The sequence below is a fragment of the Trachurus japonicus genome, chromosome 9 (assembly GCF_045865225.1).
Source record: "Trachurus japonicus isolate A0001 chromosome 9, Traja_1.0".
Taxonomy (NCBI): domain Eukaryota; kingdom Metazoa; phylum Chordata; class Actinopteri; order Carangiformes; family Carangidae; genus Trachurus; species Trachurus japonicus.
In genome coordinates, this window is record NC_140915.1 from 16,391,841 (window position 1) to 16,419,457 (window position 27,617).

The following is a 27,617-nucleotide window of genomic DNA, read 5'->3' on the forward strand; positions in this document are numbered from 1 at the left end:
TTCTCACACACAGACACACACATACACACACAGACAGCATAGACGACTTACTGTACATGGATCAATCCATTCACTGCTGAGCTGTTGGAAAGATTTGGAATAGATTTGTGTTGCTTTTTGCTTCGGCTTTTGTCTGGAGGGGCAGTCGATGATGCTCCGAATTGTGCAAACCTTGGCTGGCAGATTAGGGAAATTAGGCCATTGAAAAGATTAAAATATTTCTTTAGGCAGAGGCAAGAGGGTCTAAAAATCTTAGTTCTCAGGCTCCTGCAGCCGATCACAGAACAAATGAGGGGAAACCTGACTCACTTTGCTCACTCGCTCGCTCGTCTTGTCTTATCTGGGAAAGATATCTGGACTCGTGCAACCACAGCGAGGGCCCGATAGCTTCGCCATTCATTCACCGCACACTAGCATCACTCACTCACACACACACTTCCAGCTAATGCAGCTCAACCTGTCTGTTAATTTGAGTCTCTTTAATATTTCATTATGGAAAAAAAAAAAAAAAAACAGCTGCATGTCCTACTCGCTGTAACAATTTCTCTTTTGCACAGCTTTTCACCACAGAAGCATCCAATAGGCCTCTATTAATCTTTCTGCTGCTCTTGATTGGAAAATCCTGTTGGGCTTTAGAGTAGCGCTTCACTCTACACTCAGCGTTGCACACACACACACACACACACGCACACACTTGGAGCTGAAACTAGATCATCTGGTGTGTACTTCCATGAGAACAAGTCCCTCTCTCTCTCTCTATGTGTGTGTGTGTGTGTGTGTGTCAATGCACATGGTTGATTAAAGGACTATAGCACTTCATGTATGTGTTTGGCTGTGTACATGTGCCAAGCCTACAGTGTGTGTGTTTGCACATTTTCTCTCCACAGCTACACGAACGCTGTGGTGCTGTCATGTATTTTGCATGGCCTTGTGGGAAAGCAGAATGGGGCTATACTGTAGCAGCAGGATGAGTCACGAGCTGGTGGAGGCTTTTGACCATCGACACTTGTTACTGTGGTGTCAAGAGACACAACTAGGACTCTGTCAGCACGAGTCTTCTCAAAGACAGACATGTCAAAGAGGAACAATGCAGGGATGTTAGCTCAACTATGCTACATTTTTACCTTAATTAAACAGCTTTGGAGTAATTGTGATGGTTAAATAAATGACTTACGAGGGAGAATGGAGCCTCTCTGCCTTCCACCTAGCGTCTCTTGGCTGAAAACCAACCTTGTAAGATCAGAGCCTCCGACCCAGTGTCCCAGCTCTTGTCTCTGCAGCACCGCAACACAAATTCATCCCGTAACCCTTAATTACTTGTTTATGACAGATTAAACAACACAAATACACACGTCATAATATCGTATATGACATATAATGTTATGTACCGCTCTACTGATTGCTTTCTTGCCGGCTTCTTTAAAAACAAATGCACATGGCCTAGAGTAGGGTTAGCAAAACAGCTGAAAAACGACCGGACTTGCATAGTTCCTCTAACTATGCTACATTTTTACCTTAATTAAACAGCTTCAGATAGAGTAATTGTTATGGTTAAATAAATGACTTGTAACTTGTTACAGGGAGAACGGAGGCTCTCTACCTTCAACGTAGTGTCTTCTGGCTGAAAACCAACCGGCGCCTCCAACCTGGTTTCTCAGCTCTTGTTTCTGCGACACAAACGCGCCCCATAACTTCTTGTTTATGACAGATAAGACTACACAAATATACACATTGTAACATCGTATATGATATATAACGTTATGCACCGCTCTACTGATTGCTTTCTCGCCAGCTTTGTTAAAAAAAAAAATGCACATGGCCGAGAGGACGGTTAAAGCAGAAGTAAGCGATCCGGTCGTTTTGGTTAATGCTGCGTTCCAGGCAGGCTTTTGAAACCGTAAATTACAGCTTCACGTCACGACTTACGACTTTGTAGCGTTCCAGGCAACCCACTTGTGTTTTTCCGACCTGTTTTACCTGTGAAAGTCACTATAACGGCCACTCGTAACTTCCGACCCGTGAACTCGTACCAGATCGAACTGGTACGACTTCACAGGTCGGAAAAACACGAGTTACGAGTTGCCCTGAACGCACCATAACGTCTTGTCAGCCGATGGAGTTAGCAGCCCCCGCCCTCGTCATGGATCTATTGGTCCTCGTCCCTGCACACACAGCCCTTCATGCCGTTCTCTCTCCTCATTGGATAAAACTTGTAGGATACGAGAAAAGTTTTCTCCTCGGCTTACAGCAGAGCAGAGTGACTGACAGACCCGTGTTTCGGTCCAAACACTCTATGTAAGTGATTGCTGTCGGAAGATAGAACTATTTAAGACTTATATTAACACAAAAATATCGCTTACTTCTGCTTTAACAAAACAGCGGAAAAGTGACCGGACTTGCATAGTTCCCCTTTAATGAAAGCTTGGGTCTTTTAAAGGGGCCAGAATATTTTTGATATGGGGGCTCACAACCTCACCAGCCGTCACACTGTGGGTGCAAATCATAGTTAATCTGTATCGGCTGTCATGTGGCCTTCATGTTAAACTGCCTCAAACCAAATCACTCTCACTGCTATGCCACCATTTATGAGCTCATATAAGTGCATATGCATTTAAATATTCCTTTATAGATCTTCAGTCATCGTGTACACATGTGCTTTGCACATTGTGTGTGTGCACATGTGATTCCACAGCTGTCCTGTGTTTGGGTGTGCAACTGAGGAGTATTTTTGCAGCCACAATGAAAATCAATACAGCTGGGAATTGATAGTGTCATAAACAGGGCCCTGGGTTATTGCCTAGTCAATATGGCCCATCTAGTCACCGAGTCCCAGCTGAGCCTGGCGAGATGTGGCCGGCGGCAGTGAGCGTCGTCACACACATTGATGAAAGCACCAGCACTCATTCAGTGGCCCCGTCTTTCAGCTTTCACACCATTTTAACCCCCGATGTGTCACACAGGGGTCAATACCAACAAAGGTCAAGACCTCAGCGACCAAACCTAATTGACATTTACTCTTAATTGTTATCTGCCTTCTGTGAATCGCCAACAGGGAAACAATTTTATTTTCCCTCTGTTTATATTCATTGAAACTGCTTTGAAAGGTGGAGGCGTGACAAAGGTCAATCTGTTAAACCGTAGAGAAACGTTGTGTTTCTTCTTGCCTTGTAAGGAAAACGTTGATGAGGACTTGATGATTTCATCTTTATTTCTTCACGCCACTTCAAGTCCACCAGCATCTGTATGCAACCCTCTGTAGATGTTAGTCATATCCACCCTAATGTGTCCTATAATAAACTGTCTGTATGTGGGAAAACACACCAGACCAGTAATTGGGCATAATAATACCAGTTTGTTTTACTTGGTGAAACTAATTTAAATCCTTGTAAATATTTTTTTTTGTTTCAGACTGAATTCTCCTCAGATCATACTGCAGCTGAGAGAATAATTTGCTTTGTTCATGTGACTGTGCTATTTTCTGTTGATGCTGTTATGCTGTAAGCATGCAGAAAAGTCCCAGTGGGAAGAGGCTAAAAGTTGATTGTTTTTTTTTCCTTCTCCCTGTGGAAATCTTCTATTAAAACAACACTAGTTCAAATTCTGCCCTTTTTTTTTTGAAATGCTAGATAATATGCTTTCAGTTGGTGAATATAAACTAGGTGATGTTTTAAGGGGGGGGGGGGCAGTCATTGAGACATTGAGACATTGACATTGTGTGTTGAACCTCCTCGTTTTTGCAGTCGAATGTGGGGAGTCATGATGAAAGTGAGCTGGACTCTGACAGATTCTCCGTTGAACCCTGCGACCTTGGGTCAGCTTTATGGATTACATTTGGCTTGTGAGTGGGCCAATGCTTTACAGATTACGATCTGTTTAACCCTCTGACTGACTGGTCTCCAGTCAGCACCCAGCCCTGTCATTAACTCTTGATATGGGCTCATTAGCCACCAACACCACCACCACCTGAACAGGCCACGGTAAATCTAAAAGGTGGAACAAAAGGTTTTTGGAGGCAGATGGGCTTGTGCTTGTCAATAAATCTGATCCACATTGATTTTTTTTTTTTTTGTTAATCTGACTTCTTGATGATAACGAGAATTGCATCTGCAATAATGGTATTGATTTGAGATTGTATCAGCTGTGGTAGTTGATTGAACCAAAGACGGTTTAGAAACACGACGCTCCACAACGTGTCAGTTTCCTGTGTCCGTGTCACGTGGGTTTCGCAATAGGCTACTTTAGGAGTGAACATTACACACAGGTTATGGTCGATTCTTTTGCTCCATAGACATCAAAGTAAATATTGGAGTCATTTTTCACAAGCCACATTTTGACATTCGCTGTCTTGATTTTCATAATGCTAAATATGACTGTCACCTGTGTAAATATTTAATGTTATCACAGGAAAATATAAATAGCTCCGTTTCCTCTACTGACAACTTTTATCCATCCACGACCACACCCACTTAGGACACAGGAAGCGTATACCATTTCATATCATTGGCCCAGCTTGTAACAAGCCATCTTAGTCAAGTATCTTCGATTGAATGTTGGTGATCAAGAAGCTCGCTCTGTATCATCCTGCTCAGTTACACAGTCCAAATAAGACTCGGATAACTTCGTGCAGCGCGATAGTTTCCTCTCCTTATATTAAATTTAGTCACCTCTCAAGTGTTCACTCTGTTGTTTTTTGCTCCAGTGAGACAAATTGAACACGGACTTTATGTCAATGGATGTAATTGTGGTTTAATTTCGTCCCCTCCGACACACACAGGCAAAGATTCATTATCCTATAAAGTACACAACCAACACTTGTTGTCGAATTCTTCCTGGGAATATGGCGATATCAGTCGAACAACAATAATGCAGTAATGAATATCTTGTATGGAGCACTTCCCACCAAGGACAGCACTCCTACTGACAGCTGTTGCATGTTCACACACGCACACACACACACACAATCCTCTGTGTTGTTGTTTTTTATTTGCAGACACATTCGTTTGTTCCACCTCAGAAGGACTTAATCATTTCAGTTGATCATTCATCTTTGTCGTGGCAGATTTATCCTCGCTTGTTACGCTGTTACGCACAGGTGTAACCAACCACATTACTGATGGTTTGATTTCTTATTGTTCTCCAACACAATAGCATGGATAAGAAGTTCAGCATGCAGTGTCTTTCTCTTTTACTTTCTTTTTTCCTCCTCTCCATGTGACCTCTTGGCCCCTTTCTCTCATTTTAATCCAGAGACTTATAAAAAGCACATAAAACACACAGAGTCATTCTTCTCCTATAAACTCATATAGAAAATTGTCCTTTCACATATTCCAACTGTACATACTCTTACTGACACACAGCCACAGCACAAGGTAATGTAGGATTGTTTTTTGTTGTTTTTTTTCTTTTGTCCAAGTTGAAAATAGAAGATCTAGGTTAGCGTGAGCCCTGAGGTGATTGTAGTGTTATTCTATATTTTTTTTATTATTTATCTCAAATTCTCCTGGGGACAGTGACTAAGACATTGTGGCCAAACCTGCACATGCCACAGTCTCTGCAAATTGCTCGGTATTAGTTCAAATGTTGTTTGTTTTTTTTCCCAGATATAATTTGCATAAAATCCAACACGTGCATTTTGGTGTTTGTTTAGTGAGTCAGCTTAGAGGAGGTGGCGCTGGTGGAGATGGGCTTTTAAAATAATGAACTGGTACCATGCTGGGCCTTACAAGGGTTTTCAATAAATAGTGTTTGACCCAAAATGAACAGAAAATTATATAAACGTAGAACTCCCACATTTGTGTATTTCACTGAAGACAAAGGGATGGAAATGTTAAACTGTAGGTTTGACCATGATTCAACAGGTTTTTGATGCAAATACTTTCAAAAGCTGAGTTTTCAAAAAATGATATGTATACATTGTATATCAAATACACAATCCAACAACTCCAAAACGCTCTGGTGGACAAGTTGTGACCTGCACATTCACCACGCTATGAGATAATAACAGAACGTTACGAGACAGAGTTGTTTTAGAGGCAAATGCAGAGACTGCTTGATGAAAAACTGACAGGAACGCGCATCAGCGGTTTTTCATGAATTTACCTCTAAAACAACTCTGTCTCATAAGGTTACGTCATAGCGTGGTGAATGTGCAGGTCACAACTTGTCCACCAGAGCGTTTTGGAGTTGTTGGATTGTGTATTTGATGAGTTTGATGAGGGAAACCAAGAAATCCCATGAGCCTCCGTAGCGTAGCTCTGAGCAGCTCGCAGCTCTGCTCCACCGTTCTAAAAATATCTTGCACCAACAAAGGTTAACGAGCCATCGGGATTATGGCAATGGGCCAATTTGCCAAAATATTGAACTATCCCTTTAAAGCACACATTTTTTTCAAGATCATTGATACTCTACATGACGTCATGAAAACAGCAACGACACATAAAAACTGACACCGTTAAACCGTCTTCTTCCTTAATGACTGACCATAAAGTAATAACTATTTCAGCTCATGGACAAAGGTGTGTACTGTATTTGTTTGTGGTCAAAGTTCAGATAATTTATTCCCCTCCTGTCCCCATTTCTTTTTCTCAGGTGGTTGAAATAAGGTGTATTTCTGTTTTCCCCGATTCCCAACTCTTGTTCAATAGTCTGTTTTCAACAGGATATGTAAGTTAAACATTTATCAAAGCTGTTTTGATAAAGAGGGCGTTCTGCGTCTGTAAAGCCGTTCAGCTACAAAAAAAAGAATGCTGAAGTAATTTTTTACTTAAAAGACAACAAAGCAGCAACAAAAGCTAAAATTAAAATGAGTGAGACGTGTGTTTACATGTCCTGGTGCATGTGTATCTGCGGCGGCGGCGGCGGCGGCTATTCCTGGGCGTCACCTTGGCAGGTCCACGGGACGGACGGAGCCACTCCAACGCCCTTCAAGAAAACAACTTGTAGAGGAGCTAAAACAATCACTGTTAAGTCTGTGGTCGTGGAGGATTACAGGGCATGCCCAGCAGAAGAATGTGTAATATTCTCACTCCAAACATGAAATAGGATCCGTCGATGTCCGCGGGTTTTTTTTTTTTTTGGAGTTTAAATTGCAGCTTCCATAGATAGAGGTGCTGCCCTCCAGCTCTTCAGCTCTCTTTCCTCCTCTCCCTGTGTGTGTGTGTAACCTGTTGATCTTTATAACACTCAATCCTCACTAGTGGTACCCATGAACAACCCCCTGCTCCTCCTCCTCCTCCTCCTCCTCCTCCTCCCTCACTTTCTCTGATGTGCAAAATTGTCTGTGAGGGACTGCTGAATAATTTAACAGCCTAGTGACGGCTCTCTGTGACACTGCACTTAGTGTGTTTGCTTGTTTCATTCAGTGTGTGTGTGTGTTTGTGTTTATTTAACGGGGAGGGGTTTGGGAAAAAAAGACAGTGTGGAGATTGATTTTTATGTGTGTGTGTGTGTGTGTGTTTGTGTGTGTGAAAACTGTGTGGGCTTGGAGAAAACAACAACATAGTAGACCACACACACTATTGGCCAGGTTGAAAACAAAGCTGAGCTGAAACGGCGCTCGCACTGATAGTTGCCAGAGAGGATGAATGGCTTTAATAGAGAAAACTCCAGGCTTCGCTCCGGAGGGATGGACACACACACACACAAACACACACACACACATGCACACACACAATCTGAACCCTCTGGATTCATGGGATTGCTTTATAAAAGCTTTCACACTGAATGAAGGATGGTTTTTTCATGTGGCAGAGGTTGTGTGACCAATGCTGTGCTTTATCTATATGTGAATCAGTGTCTTAGTGGTAATACTTCTTTAGCTGTAATAATAATACTTTTACAGTTTTTTCCCCCCACATATCACATGTTTGCCGACTGCTTGCGCCCTCGATACAGAGGAAGAGATCTCAGTTCTCGTTCTATATTTGGTCAAAGTTTAGCTCCAGATTCGGAGAGAAGAAGAAGTTTCGTATAGCTTTGTTGGAGCGAGTGTTTTCCATAGCAACCGGAAAATAATTACAAGGTCCTTCCCCAGTGGTCAAGCGTTGTCTGTCTGTCTGGCTGTCTCCTCCGCTGAACTTTTTCTGTCCTTGAAAGGACACACTTGTTTTTCTGGCATTATCAGGACATGGAGATAAATGCTGCCTTCCAGTTGCAACTTATATAAAGCCAGACTTTATTTTTGTGTATAGCAAGATTATCATGTCCTGTGTTTAAAGCTGCATAGCTGCACCCTTGCTATAAGTCTAGAAATGTCTTGTTCTGTGTGATCAGCAAAGCATTTGCAATCACAGATAAATAGATTGATTGTTTCAACAGTCCAGTGTGTAAAATGGGGGGAAAACCGTGATATCTAACGTTCATATTCTAGTTTGCAGCGCTCACTAACTCGCTCACTCGCACTCACTCCTCCCGTCGGCAAAGTGACGGTGGCCTCGGAGGACAAAAATACCTAAATCTGGGAGTATTTCAGGAGCATGGACCGATGAGGTGAAGATCTAAACCATTTTACGATATGCCTGCTGTTTCCTCCTCCTTTCCTTTCCTTGGTTTAGTTATGAACACGAAACTCACACATGACCTTTAACTGTAAAACAGATAATTCTCTTCAAATATAGTTGCAGAAATGGGTAATTTGCAGTGGAAACACTTGCACACCGGTTGACCGAAAGGCTGCTTTGGAGGAGGAGAACAACATGGACTGGCGAAGAAACTCCTGCACACTTTCCTCTTACTTGATATATTTTTTTATTGTTAAAAAGCCAACGTTTCAGTTGTTTAATCTTGTCCAGGGCGTAAAAAAAAACACCCTGAAGAAGGTTAAACAACTGAAACAGTGGCCTTTTAACAAAAAAAAATATTGCAAGTAAGAAGAAAGTGTGCGTGAGTTTCTTCGACAGAAATGGGTTATTTAAATCTATATACTGACAGAGCCATAACATATCCTTCCAGTGCTCTGTAATGCAGTGAGATTTTCTTCCCCCCACCCCCAAGAGCCCCTGGCTACTCCCAGATACCTCACAAATACCCCTAGGCTATCTTAAAATTGCATAGCTGCCACTTTCCCCCAGATCCTATATATGGACATATGCAAGCGGTGGAGGGGGGAGAAAAAAAACGGTGTGAAAAGTTTTCTCACATGTGAAGGCTTTCATGGAGTCGTCTGCTCCCGTTATATAACCCCCTGTAAGTCTGCGCCGTTGCAATGTGGCTTTTCTACATCAATATGGAGATTAAGATTGATATTGACCCACAGCTTTAGGGCGAAAAGTGGAGCTGCTGCCGTCTTCTGCCTCGTGTGGAAGTGCGAATGACTTGGCGCGGCCGGCACTATGGAGTTAATCTACTTTAATGGACTTGTCTGTAGACGGGAGGGTTGATGATGTTGTTGCACTGCGCTCTTTGATTGAATCATGGCTTAAAGGCTGAGAGCTTTTAACGGTTTTTAATTTTGTTTTGATGGCAGTTCTGTCCGTTGATACACAGCTTTTACGTGATCTTTGCAGCTGAACCTCTCTCAGCTTTTTTTAAAATTTATTTCGTAAGGGACAACAGCAAATCATATTGGAGTTTGGTGTCATTTGTCCGCCATTTATCAATGGATGTTGAGGGCACATGCTACTGATCTTAAAGGACAATTCCAGGCAAATTCAACCAGTAAAAACTGTATGTTCACAGGTAGAATAAACAGTAGCCAGATTTACTCTTACTGCTACAAAAACGTTGTGCCTCCGAGTTGATATTCCTTTGTTGATAAAACAAACGGGAGTTTCAGACTACCTGTAATCATACTGAGCGCGTCAACTTGACTCTCGTGTGAGACTTTGTATTTTTTTTTTACTTTGACACCTTAAAAATCAACTTGTTTTTAAATAGTTTTCACTTGTTTCAAACTAATTTTCAATTGAAATAAGTAGAAAAATCTGCCAGTGAAATCAAGCTTTTGTGCTTGTAATAAGAAAGAAAAACTTGCTCCACTATCAGATTTATCTGCTTATTTCGATATAAAAAATAAAAAAGTGTCTAAGAACAAGCTACTTTTTAATGTGATCAGTCTTATTTTATGTATAATTAGATTTGTTTTGACTAGAAATGACATTTTTCTAGAAATAAGACAAATATTCTTGGCAAGATTTTGAGTTTTTATAGTGTAAACAAACCCCTCTGTGTATGATTGAATAGCCATCTGACATTGTCTGTGAAAATAATTGCTGTTTTGTGGGATGTAAACAGCCTAAATAGCCTAAGATCCGTTTGCTCCCATTGTACGCTGTCGTGGCGATGCGGGGACAAACTACATAACAGGAGACATGAAAAAGAAAATCTTCAGATTCATTCTTTTAGGCCTAAGTTATTAGGAAACTACAACCGCAGGTTAAATTTGCCTGGAATTGCCCTTTAACCACTCAGCCTCCTGGAGAAGATTGCAGAATACAATATTACAATCAATATGGCTCTGATGCTGCCTGAAAATACTGGATATTTATTTATTTATGAGCATGCAAGACTTTTGCATTGATCTGATACCATTTAATTTATTAATAAACTTCACAATTTAACTCCAGGATAAAACAGCATTTTTCCCAGGTATCAATCAATTCTTCTTCGCAGTTTTAAAACAGTAGCGGCAAAGAAGAACAAAGGCAAGATCACAGTTATATTTTACCAAAGAAGAAGCCTGGCCTTGGTAAAGACTCTGATTACTTCAGTTGTCTCTGCAGTAGTTAAGGTCAAGAGATTGAAAGGCCCATAAGATCATCTCTGATCCAGCTCGTCATCCTCAGAGCGCTCCAGCAGGATTGAAATTTTGAGGTCTGTGAAAGGTCATCGGTGACAGCTCGAACTTTCGAACATCCATGACATCGTTTTTTTCGCTGTAAGGCAACAAGGCCAAATGGCCTCAGATAAACTGCAGATTTAGAGTTGGCCCATGGTTTTTAAGTTGGTGGATAGGCCATTTATTTGTCTCGTATTTGTCCCTCAATCCACCAACACCCACATTTATGTTGGCATTAGCCTTAAAGCTCATCTGAGAAGGTAACAGTCTTTGGTGTGGGTGTGAGTATGTGTGTGTTTGTAAGCATGCATGTCTCAATAGTGTCACTAAGCTCCTGAGATGAGAGCTGCCCCGAAGTCTCCAAATCCTGCTTTAGAGCGTCGTGTATGTATGTGTATATGTGTGTGTGCGTGTGTTATGTGTATTCTTCACTCTGTGAAAATGAGTCACAGCTATAAAAATCCACACGATGCCGCCCTGGCAGGATAATCAGGACATAATGTTTAGTTTCTTTCTATCTCACTGGATTAGTTTATTTTCATCCTGGGAGAATTTCGTATATTGTGGAAAATGGTCTCAGCTTTATTTAAAGTAGTATTTCACTATGGGACGACGCGTGATTTAAAAGCTGTACCTCCAGCTATGACTCATCAAAAGCCCACCTCAGTCAGCATCCGTCACTGTGCAAATCATCAAGTGCAGAGTTTGTGCACACTTGAGTCTCATTATCATTGATTAAACGTATGCACATCAGGGGCTCAAAGTTATTATAAGGACAGATTAAGTATTCTAGTATTTTTCGTGCCCGCACATTAATTCACATTCACAAAATGTGTTCAGCATCTAAGACCCCGGTCGGTGTAGTCACATGTTCACGTTTTTAATCTGCTGATGGGGTTGTGGGCAATTTTTCTGAGAGCAATAGCTTGTATGGTGACTTGCTCAAGGGCACTTTAAAGGCTGCTGATGAAGGAATATTCACACTTGGTACAGAACTACCTAAACTTCCACCCAGGGAAGTCAGGTCATCATGAAGAGGCCTGAAAGCCAAAGTCCTTGTTTGTAAACCGATGACACATCCATCCTTGATGAGTTGTTCGACCGATCCCTCTGAAAACTCTTCTTCTTTGTGTTTGTTTTTTCACAAAAGGGCAAACAAACATTTACAGCAGGGTAAACGTTCATACAGCTAGCCCTCTACTTTGTAGTTCAATTAAAGTTATTTGACCAACCATATTCATACTTTAACTAACAAAAATAAACAAATGTCGGCTTAATTAAACAGAAATTGCGCTAGAGTACTGCCAACTCTTGTCTAGGAGGTATAGGGGTATACGGGAGGGATTGAGGTGTATTAAAGCAGAAGTAAGCGATATTTTTGTGTTAATATAAGTCTTAAATAGTTATATCTTCCGACAACAATCACTTACATAGAGTGTTTGGTCTCTCAGTCTCTGCTCTGAGCCGAGGAGAAAACTTTTCTCGTATCCTACAAGTTTTATCCAATGAGGAGAGAGAACGGCATGAAGGGCTGTGTGTGCAGGGACGAGGACCAATAGATCCATGACGAGGGCGGGGCCTGCTAACTCCATCGGCTAACAGGACGTTATGGTGCGTTCAGGGCAGCCCGTAACTCGTGTTTTTCCGACCTGTGAAGTCGTACCAGTTCGATCTGGTGCGAGTTCACCGGTCGGAAGTTACGAGTGGCCGTTATAGTGACTTTCACAGGTAAAACAGGTCGGAGAAACACGAGTTGCGGGTTGCCTGGAACGCTACAAAGTCGTAAGTCGTGACTTGAAGCTGTAACTTGCGGTTTCAAAAGCCTGCCTGGAACGCAGCATTAGCCAAAACGACCGGACCGCTTACTTCTGCTTTAAGTGATATTATCAATGGGTTATTGAAGTTTTTAATGGTATATTTGTGTTGTATATTTTGTATGTTGTCATTATTTTGAGTCTGATGTAGAGGATTTATATCCTCTATCAGATGTATTTTCATTAAATTTCATTAAATACCCCCCACTCCTCAATCACTGTCTGACTGAAATTCTCTGCAAACTCTTCTATTGAATAATTTTCAGCCCGAGAACAGAAATGCAAAAAAAACAACAACAAAAAACCACATTGGAATTGGAAATTGACGGCTTGTGAGTCAGGATTCGTGATTCATTTCACAGCGTGTGTCATGGTGGAACAGGAGGAACGGAAAGTAGGAGTTGGGTATCATCAGGATGTTGATTAGTAGCCAGGGCATCGATGACGTTCACAGCAGGTCAGGGTGTTGAAGCCTACACGGCCTGACCTCAGGTCCTGCAGGAAGTAAGAGCTCACTCACTCACTCACTCACGACAATGATTTAGCGTCAAAGAAGTGACCAAACCTGTCTATAGCAAATAAAGTATCAAATGTAAACATCGTTCTACTGCACTCCACCTACCTTTGTCCTCAAACAAAGATATGCACACACACGTCTAAACTTCCACTTAGCTGGCACTGATATCATCATCAGGCCACCACACCAGTTGACCTTATTTCATTTATCTAATGTTTCCTGTCTCTTTGCTTTTGCACCACTCTGCCATTGTGCACACTGTAAGAACAGTCCACAACAGAAAATGTGTGAAAATGTTGAGGTTTACTGATATTGATGATTGTCGTTATTGCTTTAAATTGTTAAAACTATTGTGTTACTGCTTTAAATAAGGTAGTGATGGATTTGTTCCTGTCCTGTACAAAGTGGGTTTACACTTTTTAAGGAGTGAAAGAAACCTGTTTTAACAAAACTCAATAGCTGATTTTCTCGTTTTATACTGTGAACTGATTATTGTTGAGATTTTTAGAGTGGAAGTGTGACAGAATAAAACACTTGAGGTCGTTCCCTTGCAAACTAAACTGGGATCAGCCAATCAAGAGAATAACAGGCAGATTATCTGAGAAGGAAAGTAATCAGTAGCCTCAGATTTCATTGTATATTTAAAATTATATCAATTTGAAGGTTGTGTTTGTCTTTCTTTACTCAAGTGAAAGACAGCAAACACACACACAGTATCACCCCTGCACTGTTTTCTCACTCTCTTCTATCTATTTGTGTCTTTCTGTTGTTGGATGGTCACAAATGCCAAGCGGGGCGGAGTGAACGAGGCGAGCGAGCAGGAAGAGAAGTGCAGCCACAACTTTCCCAGAGGCTCATGCAAGCGTCAGTTTGTGTTATAAATCATTCAGGGACACTCGGTAGGGGCACAATACATTTTTATCCTTCTTCTCTCATCCCTCCATCCTCTCTTCTTTTATTATTGAATGCGGTTCCTCCTCTGAGCGCCCAATCTGCCGCTCGGCACGATCAGGAAAAAAAAAAAAGTGAGGGGTAGTTTGGAGGGGACAAACCAATAAGATGAGAGCAGGGTAAAAAACAAAAAATTGATAGAGAAGTAGAAGAAAGGAGGAGTTGTTCCAATTTGATTCCCCACAGGAATTAAGTGGCTCAAAGCAAAGGTGAAAGGGTCATTTATGTAATGAATAATGGATCTACTGTACTTCCTGACTGTGCAGACAACAGTTGGTTTTATTGTGCCATGTAAATCAGGACGTTGTTGTTGTTGTACGGTCCAGGGTCGGGTGGTGTGTTCGGTGGTAACGCTGTGAGTGCTGCACCACCTGCTTGTCATAATGAAACACACTGCCCAGTAGCTGGCAGCGCTCTGCTGTCAGAACAGCTCGCTCGGATTTGATGTGTATATACATGTGTGTGTTGTGTGTGTGTGTGGGTATACGGTGCATGTGACACTGTGTGTGTGTTCCTGTGTGGGAGAAAGCAAAATATTGTGTTCGCGCTTGCTTGTGGGTGTGTGAAAGCTTGTGTTTGTCCACAGCGCTGTGTGTCGTGTCCTTGAACTCACCTATTTCAAAGGGGGGAGAGCGAATGTGCTTGTTGTTTAAAATGCCAAGACATTTAGTTTGAGATACTACCTGCCCTATGAACTCTGGGATATCCGTTGGGATGTAGAAAATCAATTAAAGGGATAGTTCAACATTTTGGCAAATTGGCCCATTGCCATAATCCCTATTTTAGGAGTAGGTTTGTTACCTTTATTTGTTGGTGCAAGCTATTTTTAGAACGGCGGAGCAGAGCCACGAGCTGCTCAGAGCTAAGCTACGGAGGCTCATGGGATTTCTTGGTTTCCCTCATCAAACTCATCAAATACACAATCCAACAACTCCAAAACGCTCTGGTGGACAAGTTGTGACCTGCACATTCACCCCGACGGGAACACGCATCAGCGGTTTTGCGTGTATTTACCTCTAAAACAACTCTGTCTGGTAACGTTCTGTTATTATCTTATAGCGTGGTGAATGTGCACGTCACAACTTGTCCACCAGAGCGATTTGGAGTTGTTGGATTGTGTATTTGATGAGTTTGATGAGGGAAACCAAGAAATCCCATGAGCCTCCGTAGCGTAGCTCTGAGCAGCTCGCGGCTCTGCTTCGCCGTTCTAAAATTTGCCAAAATGTTGAACTATTCCTTTAACATGAATATATTTACCCTCTTCCAATCATATACAAAATAATAAAGTGAATAATGTGAACACTTTAAGACATAAACACCAGATACTGTGTCTTATCATCACCTGACTGAGACGCCTTGATCTTTATACCGTAACACTGTTCATGACAGTCCCTCTACAAATTGGAAGTTACAGTATATTGTTGTCTTCCCTGAAACTGATGAGAGGACTCGTTGCCGTGGATGCTGGAGTTGTTGAGAAGATAATCAGTGACAATCACTAAAAGAGAGTTTCATTGGCTGTTAAGTTGTCCCACTGTCTGCTTTTTGTGAGGAAATTTGAAAGAACATCGCCCTCCTCTTGCTCCTCTAGTGTTTTATGAGCTGCAAAAGCAACAGCAACTCTTCGTGCTGGGACATAATCCTGCTAATATGTGCGAATTGCATCATAGATGTTCGTACAGGTAGCTTGCCTTGTCAGCAGTTCTCTTGTGTTTGATAATATTGCAGTAAAAATGAAGATAAGATGAGTGGACGACGTGTCAAAAACGTAAATATAATCATTTGAATGTAATCCAACCATCACTTTTCTTTTATCTCTTCCTGTTTCGTTTCCTCAGGTGCCGTCTTCAACCAGTCATGATGACAGTCGGCAAGACGTCAACTCTGACTTGATCTGAGGAGCGAGAGAAGGAGAGGGAGAGAGGGAGAGAGGGAGAGGCCGGTTCCACACCTCCTTCACACATTTCCTACAGGTGAGTTATTTGTCTCTTTCACGGCAGCCCATCGTGTGTGTGTTTGTTTGTTTTTTGTTGTTGTGATAAAATGAAACAAAAAAAAAAATGTCTGACAGGCTTCATCAGGGGGAGTGACTGACTTGTCGGCGCAGGCATCGGCCGACTTCTAAACTGGGTCTTGTTTGCCTTGTAATGAACGCGCTGATGTACACAACAGCTAAACCAGCCGTCTGTCACGCGAGGCGAAGCTTCTCTGGTTTGAAGGCAGGCAGCGCCATAACTTTCTCAAGTCGTCGTGTACATGTACATGCACGTGTGAGTTCCTGTGTCGAGTATCAGTATCGCTGCAGCGTAACCGTCGGATGCTGCTGGTTGCACTTCATACCGGAAACCTTGTAGCCAAGTATCTGACTTGCTAGACATGGCTTTCGTATTTAAGTGTGTACTTTGTGTTTGGGTTTGTAGATGGATTAAATGTAGATATTACAGTTGAAATGTGGTCGATGAAGGTGGCCTGGAAATCCAGACCTTTGTTTGATTTAACTTCTGTTTCTAAAGTACTGCTTGTCTTCCTCTGAAGTTTGTTTTGAAATCGTTCTCCGGAAAGTTTTTCCTGCTCAGGCGTCTTAGAGCTGCAGCAGTGCGCTGAAGGAAGCCTGGGGTTCGTCTGTGGTTTGGAGTCTTTTGTGAGTTGGGCAATAATGTAAATCCTTCTGTCAACTTGTCATCATGGCACAGAGAGCCAACACCAATCATCGGATTCAGGGGGAAAGTCAGGCGTGTGTGTGTGTGTGTGTGTTTCTGAGCGTACATTCTGTGCCGTGGGCAAATCTTCCTGCTGAGTCACACCCTGAGTGGGAAGAGAGCTCGAGGGGATCGGGTGTGGTGGTGGTGATGTTGGCGGTGGTGGTGGTGGTGGTTGGTGGGGGGGGTTTGGGTTACAGAACAATACTTAAGGCAAGATGAGGGATGATTTTTAAATGTTTGAACTTCCCCCCACTTGAACTTGAGGACAGTGAAGTTTACAGGCCTGTACGATGAAGTCAACAATAACCCTTGCTGTGGCTTAAAGGGGAACTATTATGCTCATTTCAGGGGGTTTTAATGTGATATTGGACCCCACTGGAGCGCTGTTGAAAGTTTCGACCACTGGGCACTGAGGTCAGATCAAGGTTAGTTGCCATATTGGGACTGAAGTTGTGTGTTTTCTAGGGATGTCCCGATCCGATATTGATATCGGATTTATGTCCGATATCAGCCAAAAAAACGAATATCGGATTATATCGGACTGCATCTAAAATCTCCGATATAAACGCTCCGATAAAAGCAGTCCATTATTCCGCTCCAGCACTTCTGTCCCATATGAATAGGTGACTCTCCTTCACACTCCAACACAGTAGGTGGTGGTAATGCACCACCCAACAGCGTGTGCGACACACACACACACACACACACACACACACGTGCATGAACAGGTCGCGCTTGCCCGCTAATAAACGGTAAATGCGCTATATTGCTCTAAAGGTCGGTGGTCAGATTCTTCTGGAGGAAGACCAGCTGGTCCACATGTTGTGCCGTGTTACGGTCAGGTTACGGTGCGTTCACACCGGGCGCGAGTAACAGTGCTAAAGCCAGCATTAAATTAACGATGCTAATTTATGTTAGCTTGTCTATGGCGTTTTACATTATACGTTAGCATTAAGCTAGCAGGCTTTATGCTTAGTTGTGACACTGGCTGTGTGTTTTGAACGTTGTTTCAAACTATGTGGGTATGATTAAACATCTTTGATGCTTAAATATTGCTGCTTAATATATTGCTTTACTCCTCTTTTTATTTTATGTGGGCCATTTTTACTGTAGGGCAGGCTATAATCTTCAATTTGGAGTGACAAATAAAACCTTGAAGCAAGAAGATTTTGCCTTTTGTTTGACATTGATGTACCTACAGTAATTCAATAACAGTTGTAAATAAGGTTTATTTTTTAATATTTTACAGTTCAAAAGTAAGCTCACTACTGTCTGTCCCATAGAAGAACATGACAGCAGCAGCCTGTCAGTCAGCAACAGGAGGACTCTCCTTTGTATTAGAATTTGAAAAATATAAATAATCGTTTTTTTTCACCACCCCTAATATCGGATCAATATCGGTATCGGGCTGATATTGAAGGCTGCAATATCGGTATCGTATCGGAAGTGAAAAAGTGGTATCGGGACATCCCTAGTGTTTTCAGCTGCTCAGAGCTCTTGAAACTTAAACACACGCCTACCTCATGATATGGCACTTCCACGTCCCTCTAAAGCAAGTATCCAACATTTTAAACATATTTGAAAAGCTGGAAAAGCACTATAGGTCCCCTGAAATTAAACAGCTTGGGAGTAATTGTGATGGTTAAATGACTTGTTACGAGGGAGAATGGAGGCTCTCTGTCTTCCACCTGGCGTCTCTTGGCCGAAAACCAACCTTACAAGATCAGAGCCTCCGACCCGGTGTCCCAGATCTTGTCTCACAAGAAACATGGACTGCTTTACGGCACTATAGTATGACACGAACATGCCCAGTGATATATCACATGAACATAAGTTTTCAGCCCCTTTGCTGTGACACAACTGTAGGTCGTTCAGGCGCCGTCAATTTCTTGTATTCATCTTTCAGTGGCCTCTGAATCTTCATTTGAGTCCAACTGTGTCGAATTAAATAGTTTGGACATGATTTGGATAATTCCTCACAGCTCATTTGCAAATATTTTTTCGATTTAACATAAAGTTGCAACATAACAAATGGTGAAAAATTGAAGGGGGTCTGGATACTTTCTGTACCCACTGTATATTAAGCCGTGGAGTCACTGAGGTTGTGTAGGTGTGTGTATATCCATGCATGCATGAATACCTGTACGCTGTTCATGCCGTCTATGTGTGTGTGAGTGTGAGTCACTGGCAGACTTTCCATTGATAAGACACAACTCTATCACAGCTGAATTTGCTAGTCATCATCATCATCATCATCTAACCCTGCATTGTGCATTTAAATAGGCTTCTATATTATTCATAACGAGGCTGACCCATTTAATGCCGTGCAGAAGGCTCGCACACACACACACACACGCATACACACACGCATGTACACGTCACACATACGCATATGGTCCTCTCCAGGGACCGTGCACTCTGGTGAGATGTGAGGCTGTACTGGCTCTTTAAGTTTTTATTAGACACAATTACTGAAGTGCAGTGATTTTATTTCTTTTTTTTTTCTGAGAGAGCGTATGTATGATCCACACTTCCTCGCTCGCACCTACACACAAAAACATAACCAACTACTCCGATGCTCTTTAAGCTCGCTCTCTGAAACGATATTATAGAGGTTAAGGAGAATGGGATCTTACATAATTATTATTCCCTCTGTCCTACATGAATGTGCAGTAACACGCACACATTCTCTCACATACACACACACAAACGCATTATCCTCACACAATGTCTCAACGCGCAGTTTCACAGATTTACCAGTACTTTTTTTTTTTTTTTTCTTTCCGTTTCTGATTAGAGCTGGTGATTTGAATCCCAGTAAGAATTCCCACAGTCTGTCTAATTCCTGTTCCTGCTTAAAGCCGGGAGGGGGGCCAGTAAGCCGCTAAACCCCCAGGCCATACACACACACACACACACGCACATGAACTGACACACACATATGGACACTCATGTGCTACCAGTGGCATAACCACACAAAATCATTTTTAACACAGCCTGTCTACATGATGTGTATGTACAGAAATACAAACTACTAGTTTTTGCAGGTACAGGTGACTTATAGACTTATATCATTGTCATAATAACACAATTATAAATAACAACGAGTTATGGTTTAGAGCAGCTTAATACTGATGCAAAACTAGTGCAAAGTGCATAATTACATCACATTAATGTCCATAGAGGGCCCAGCAGGAAAAAAGTGCATTTAGTGCATAATACAATACTGTCCCACACATACACACAAACATTACAGCTGCAGAAAAGACATTTGATCTTTTTGCAGGTACAGGTGCATCTCAATAAATTAGAATATCATGGAAAAGTCCATTTATAGCCTCAACCAAGTTATGGAGACATACTTTTCAGAAGGCCAACATTTACATATAAAAAAATGTGTTTTTTTGTAATATTCTAATTTTTTTATATTTTGAATGCTAGGTCTTAATTAAATGTAAAGCCATAATCATTACAATTAAAAGAAATCAAATAAATAAAGACATGAAATGTTTCATTCTGTGTGTAATAGATCTACAGTTACAGTATATACAGTAATGTATTAGTTTCACTTTTTGAATTGAATTACTGACATAGATAAACTTTTCTATGATATTATAATTCATTGAGATGCACCTGTATGTACATTTTCATAAAGATACACACAGAAACCAAAACCTCAGGTGCACACACTTTACTTTCACCCCGGGAAAAGTTGATGTTGAAAATTGACAAACTCAGGAGGAGACGGAGTGAATAATAATAAATTCATCTGCTCTCTCTCTCTCTCTCTCTCTTGTCAAAGTGTTTCTCTTTAAAGAGAGAGAATGATAAAAGAGAGGGACAGTTACAAAGAGAATTGAAGACAAAGTGTTAAAGAGCTGGAAAGAAGAGGAAGAGGAAGAAGAAGAAGGACACTGTGGGATTTAACATAGGAGAACATACAGAGGAAACAGCACTAAGTTTTCCCATCAAACTTTTATCTTACGCAGCTCATGTGATATTCTATTTTATGTTTGGTTTTTTTTTTTAAATATTCACCAGCACATTTACTTCTTCTCACTGTGTCAAAGGTGAACTGTTGCAGGACCGTAACCACCACCAGCCTGCACAGACCATCTCCTATATAACATGTCACTACATCAATTAGTCATAGCAATGCCAACAAGGAGCCCCGGGGGGCGGGAGGGTGTGTGTGTGTGTGTGTGTGTTAGTGTGTGTGTGTTTGTGTGTGTGTTTTCTCATGTGTTTCTTGTGTATGCATGTCGAACTCTGGTTTACAGCTAACGTGTGTGTGCTTGCACCGGAGAAGAAGAAGTCCCTGAAGTTATGCAGATCTTCTGCGTCTATGTTGAAGAGCAGCGGCTTGCATTATATATTAGTTTATCAGTCAGTCAGTTTATGTTTTTTGTTACCCATAATTTAATATTAAAAATAAAATAAATTAAATAATTTATTTCAAACCAGACCAGAATAACACAAGATACACAACAGAACAAAACAAATAACAGAACAACCAACAAGAACAAGAACAACCGAACAAAACAAACGATAAACGATGAAATATCAACACCGTAACAATACAATAAGATAATAACAATACCTGGTTTGATCTGTACATGTTTTGTTTTTTTAATTAATGCTGGGAGAAAAATGTTAAAGTTATGTTTCGATTTCTTGATCAAACATTTTTCAAAACTTTCAGATATTAGCTGTGAAGAAAAACATTTTAAAAAATCTGTGTATCCTTCTGCGTATTAGTGTGTGTGTGTGTGTGTGTGTGTGTGTGTGTGTGTGTGTGTGTGTGTGTGTAGTCTAGATTAGCATTAAACCGTATAATCTCTCCTTATCATTTGTTTTTATGACATACAGTTTATTGTATATAGCAAACCTTTTACCCCCATTACACACCCCCACAGTAACACACACACACGCAACATCTCATTTACTAAGACACCAGTGCGTGCATGCAAAGTGTGTAGTGAGTGAGTACACACACTAATGCTCACCTACATATAAGCACAGTGTCATGCAGCGGTGTGTGTGTGTGTGTGTGTGTGTGTGTAGCTGTGCACATGTTGTAAAGAATTCACACTCACGCACACACGAACACACACACAAACCGTTTAATCTGTCTAAGCCATTTGCCTAATCAGCTCTCTCTCAGCACAATACCATTCATAGATCCACGGTAGACACACACGCGCACACACACACACACACATGCACACAGACAGACACACACACACACACACACACACACACACACACACACAGCTAACTGTCCAAACACTGGGCTTTGCCGGACTAGTAACAGCTTTACCGAGTCCCCTGTGTTACAACCTGTTGTTGCCACATTGCATCACTTCACACATCTTAAGAGAGGAGGAGGAGGAGGAGGAAGAGTGGAGGAGAGAGGGAGGTGTGCAGTCTCTAGAGTGATCACGTGACCTCGGCGTTCATTTGCACCATTTCTATCCATCTTTTACACACATGCACACACACAAACATACACCTACTGACTCTCCATGGTTGTGGTTTGGATCTTGTGCGCTTTCTCTTTCGCTTTTTCTATCGACCAGTCACATCTTTTTTCTTTTCTTTTCTTTTTTTTACTCTTTCTTTTGTTTTTTTCTCTTATTTTATTATAACCTAATTTTCTATCAGTGAAAGCAGCATATTGTGTGTGTGTAATATGTATGTGTACACGGTGTGGGCGTGTTTTTGATGGGGATAGTGTGGAAGTGGGGGGTGAAGAGGGGTGAGTTGTGTCAGGCTTTATTTTAGTAGCTATCAGGAGCTGCTCAAGCAGGAGAGATGAGAGACAGACAGTGGTGATGCAACAAGGAGACACAGACACAGATTCACTGACACACATGGACACACATGTTCATATTGTAGGTGAACTGGGATTTAAAAATTCAAGTGCTCACAGTGAAACACATGCAAAAAACATACCACAGGTAACAACACTAGCACACACAGAGCTCAGGTCTTTGTGGTTGTTGTTTTTTGGCCCCTGATGTAGAATACAGGCCAATGAATGTCAAGAAAAGATCAATCAGTCAAACGTTATTTGGTTTGCTGCATTTATTTGTCATATGTAATTTAATATTTGGGGTTTTTGAAATGTTCCATTGGTTCGAGAATTAAAAAGATGTTTTATGTAAGAAGAAATACTTCACAAAAATCGCAACTTTGCTGAAAATACAGTGACAAAATTAAAGAATCTATTTTTAAAGTCTTCCATAAATTTGATCTCCCTCCAGAAACGACTCTTAAGATCATGAAAGATAATTCTTCAAACTGTCAAAAGCAAAGAGGAACTCCTATTCTCCTTTTTTTGACAGTGTTAAAATTGAAGCTGTGTTTTTTTTTTCTGGAAATCTATTCATGCTTTCACCAAATCTGTGTCAGATTGTGTGATGGCTAACTTTACAGCATTTAGTACCAACAAAAGTCCATTGAATCAGAAACATTTGAAGAAGTCAAATAAACCCACAGCCTGATAGATCATGGCAGTTTAAAATAGACCCATGATGAGTATAAATAAATCTGTGGTCTATAGGTTTTACCCATACAGTACCATTCCTATACTGTACTCTATGGTTCACTGATCATTCGTCACACCTCCGTCAAATGCAGGCAGGTCTCAGTCGAGGGTTTCATGCTTCCCAGAAAAGCCTCTACAACCAACGTATGGCTGGAGGCAAAAAGTATGTTCGCCTGCACGTTTCACATTTATGTAAGCAGGTAAACCGAAACCTCGCCTGTTGTTGTTTACATCATGACAACCTGTGGTTCGCTTCCAAGCGTGTTCTTGGAGAGAGAAATCAAAAGCTTAATGGCATGAAATTGACTTTAGTCAGGCTACAGTAGTACAACTGGCTGCCGTCCCGAATGATGAGATGTTTACGATGGTTGGAGGAGGAGGAGGAGGAGGAGGAGGCTGGCAGTGCTGCTCCGGGAGTCCTTTCAACGTACAGAAGGTTACGAGAGTCCGTGTGTGTGTGTCGCTGTGTCCTTGTTGCTGTTTTCTTGGCCGGCGCACTCCTCTCACCTCCTTCTGTGATACTAATATGACAAGAAATACATCCAGTTATCCAATTATACAGTCACAACGTGAACGCTCAACATCGTTTCACTGTTGTCCAAAAGCCTCTGGAACTCACTCAGCTGTTGACAAAATTATAACCTGAGTGATGACAACGACAACATGCTTCTTCCCTTCGTATCTTGACAAAGGCTTTGAACACGTGATGAGACTTGTGTTTTTCTATTAGACGAGTGATGACGCTGATGATTAACCTTGAGGCCACTTTCAAACTTTTGCTTCTTGGATCTCTTGAGATTTTACAACTTTTTAGTGACGTGAGCCATTTTAGCTCAAGAAAGCTGGGATTGTTTATTTTTATTAGGAGGTTGTTTTTTTTTTAAATCCCCATTGAAGTGAAACTGAATCATTCCCATACCGTACCTAATGTGATGCTCACCCACCCAAACTGTTGTCCAAAAGACTCGGTAACTCACTGTTGACAAAACTATACACACACTACTTCCCTCTAACTCCACAGAGTTACGAATAACCAGACATTGAATCTTGTGTCTTTCTATTGGAACGAGTGATGACGCTGATGAACCTTGAGGCCAATTCCAAACTTCTGCTTCTTGGATCTCTCAAGATTTTACAACTTTTTGGTGACGTTGGCCATTTTAGCTCAAGAAAGCTGGGATTGTTTGTTTTTTAAGAAATAAATCCAGTTATCCAATTACAGTCACAACGTTGTTTCCCTGTTGTCCAAAAGCCTCGGGAACTCACTCAGCTGTTGACAAAATTATAACCTGAGTGATGACAACACACTTCTTCCCTTCAACTCCACATATCAAACAAATAACCAGCGTCTCTTCGTCTCTTGACACAGGCCTTGGACACATGAGTCTTGTGTCTTTCTATTGGACGAGTGATGACACAGATGAACCTTGAGGCCGATTTCAAACTTTTGGTTCTTGGATCTCCATTTTAGCTCAAGAAAGCTGGAATTGGTTGTTTTTTATTAGGGGAGAAAGAGAAAAAAGAAGAAGAATCTGGATATCCCCATTAAAACCTCTGACTGGATCCATCTCATACTGTACCTAATGTGATGCCCTTCCTCCCCCCAAAAGAAATAAAAAGCCTCGAGGCTGCCATCTTTGTGCATCTGGTTCCACGGAGGAGAGGCCACAGGACTTTGCCTTTAAGACTGATATTTTTGGAGTGGGTGTTATGGCTTAGATCCCTTTAAGAGCCTGGGATTAGGATGATGCTGATGCTTAGTGTCTTGGCCTGGGTGCCTGTGTGTCTTGCTGCCTCTGCCTGCATGTCAGCTCGCTCTGTGTGGGGCCGGCCTCTCCGAGCCAGATTTGCTTGCTGCATCTGGCTGATGTGCACAGAGATTTCATGCAACAAAAAATGAATAAATAAAAAAATAAAACAGAGACACAGAGAGAAACTGGAATGAGAACGATAGTGTGCGACTGTGTGCATGTGTGTGTTGCATGTGCAGCGAAGCTAACTGGAGCAGGGTGTCCAGGATGCGTACACGCTTCACAGCCCGGCTGTAGCCTTGTGATATAAAGCATTCAGTGTGTGTGTGTATGTGTGTGTGTGTGTACGTGTGTGTGTGTGTGTCTGCACGCACACGGCGGGCAACTGTTACACTCTGTGCATGTGTGGAAATGGTGCATCAGTGACTCAGCTTCAGCTGTCAAGTGTGGCGTGTATGTGTGTATTTGTGTGTGTGTGTGTGTGTGTGTGTGTGTGTGTACATGTTTACATGAGCAAGTGCGATTGTAAGTTGGATGAGCAGCAGGACTAGTCAGTTAGCCATCGTCATATGACTGCCTTTTTTCCAGACTTGTCACCCATCAACTGTCCATGAGAAGTGCAAACACTCATGGAAAGACATGTGCCCACATGCATGTACACACACGCACGCACCCGCACAAATGTGGAAACTGTGGATAGTCTTCAAAAGAAACACAAGGCCCAGATCAAACAATGTCTTGATCTTCCTGGGTATCACTTACTGACCTTATTTGGGCGTGTATGTGTGTTGGTGTAATATAACGCCGTAGGATACGTGTTACTGGTTTGACACTGATTAGATTTATAGTTATTTGTTCTACACCCTGCTCATAAAAGTTTTATTATTGACTTTCTTAGGCCTGATGAAGTTTGTCCCGTCGCACAACAGGAAAGAAACGTGATAATCGTGTCCAGTTCGGTCCGATGAACAATAAAAATGTCGTCTCATAGTTCGTTTTTGTCTTCTTTTCTGTTGTGTCTCTCCTAGGTCGAGCTGGCCAATGCCGGGTCCATCGTGGACATCTGGTGGCGGTAGCAGCAGCAGCAGTCGTGTGTGTGTGAGCGCGGTCCCCGGCGCCTAGCCCATGTCCAGCCCATAATAATGCCGTCGTCCACGCGGAAAGGAGTGCCGAAGGACCCCGAGCTGGCCGACCTCTTCTTCAAAGATGACCCCGAGGACGTCTTCTGCGACCTGCACGAGATCGGCCATGGCAGCTTTGGTGCCGTCTACTTTGTAAGTGAACAATTTTATGAACACGGATTGAAGAAGTGTCGTCTGTTGAACTGATGCTGAAGATATCCTTGGTCCTTGTGATGGGAAAGTGAAAAAGAAATGACCCTCAAGTTGTTGTCATGGTTATATTGCTCTGGTTTTTCTCAGAGTTTTGCTTCAAAATGCATCTTTTTGCCTCAAAGTATTTCAAATATCACAGGACCCAAAGAGGAACTGAAAGTTATTTAAGTCATTGGATGTTAGGAATAATGTAGCAGGTTCCTACGCATCCTGGAAAACCTGGAAAATGGTTGACCAATCAAAATGCTTTTGGAGTTCCAGGGGGGGGGTCCAGCTGGTAATAGATTTTCATATAATGGCGGCGGATAGAGTTCACTTTTGAATCATCCAAAACACACACTATGAAACATAATGCTCCTCTGTACTGACCCAAGTGTCCTGAAGCCGCCACATGAAAAAGTTGTTCAGAAAAAAATAATTTGATCTCTGTTTTTAGCCTTGTTGTGGCAGTAGCTCCCAGTGGCTGCGTGAGATTTGCTGTCAGATGTTCTTCATACATCCAATGGTTTACAACGACGAACGAACATCTTGCAGGAAATCTCACAAACATCAACAGAGCCACTGGGAGCTACTACTACAACAAGGCTAAAAACAGAGATCAAATTAATTTTTTTCAAACAACTTTTTCATGTGGCGGCTTCAGGACACTTGGGTCAGTACAGACGAGCAGTATGGAGATATTGTATCTGGATGTTTCATAGTGTGTGTTTTGGACGATTCAAAAGTGAACTCTATCCGCCGCCATTATATGAAAATCCGTTGCCAGCCGAACCCCCCCTGGAACTCCAAAAGCGTTTTGATGACTCCGAAAGTTCTCCAAAACCTTCCTTGGCATGACAGTGAGTAGAAAATTGGTGAATTATTGATTTTGGGTGAAGTATCCCTTTAAGTTGTCCTGGAAAATCATTAATCACATCTTGACATCAGGTACCAGAGCTCAAATTTGACTTCTTCAGACTCCACCAAGGATTGAAAACTAGTAACTTTGAGTTGATGAGTGTTTCTGGTATTGGACCACGAGCATGAGGGTTTTCTCTGCTGAGTGACAGACAGAGGAGCAGCAGAGAGCTGTAGTGGGTGTGGTTTTGGAACAAAAACAATATGTTAGGTTGTTCTATGGTTAATTTATCATAATTTCTAAGCATGTAAAAGATTATTTCATAGATAAGTAAGAGCCATAGACTGTACACCTTTAAATCAGACTTCTGGGGGTAAGGGAGGAAT

General features: G+C 41.8%; 1 protein-coding gene across 2 annotated transcripts in view; it reads left to right on the forward strand.

Annotated features, from left to right (window-relative positions):
- Positions 1-27,617, forward strand: part of taok3a (TAO kinase 3a) — an 85,731-nt gene that overhangs the window by 14,257 nt on the left and 43,857 nt on the right. For both annotated transcript variants that reach the window (XM_085786252.1, XM_085786253.1), the window contains exons 2-3: positions 15,895-16,029; positions 26,088-26,333. In XM_085786252.1, coding sequence (XP_085642378.1) covers positions 26,202-26,333 — 132 coding nt within the window. In that variant the 5' untranslated portion in view covers positions 15,895-16,029; positions 26,088-26,201. The remainder of the gene's footprint in view (positions 1-15,894; positions 16,030-26,087; positions 26,334-27,617) is intronic.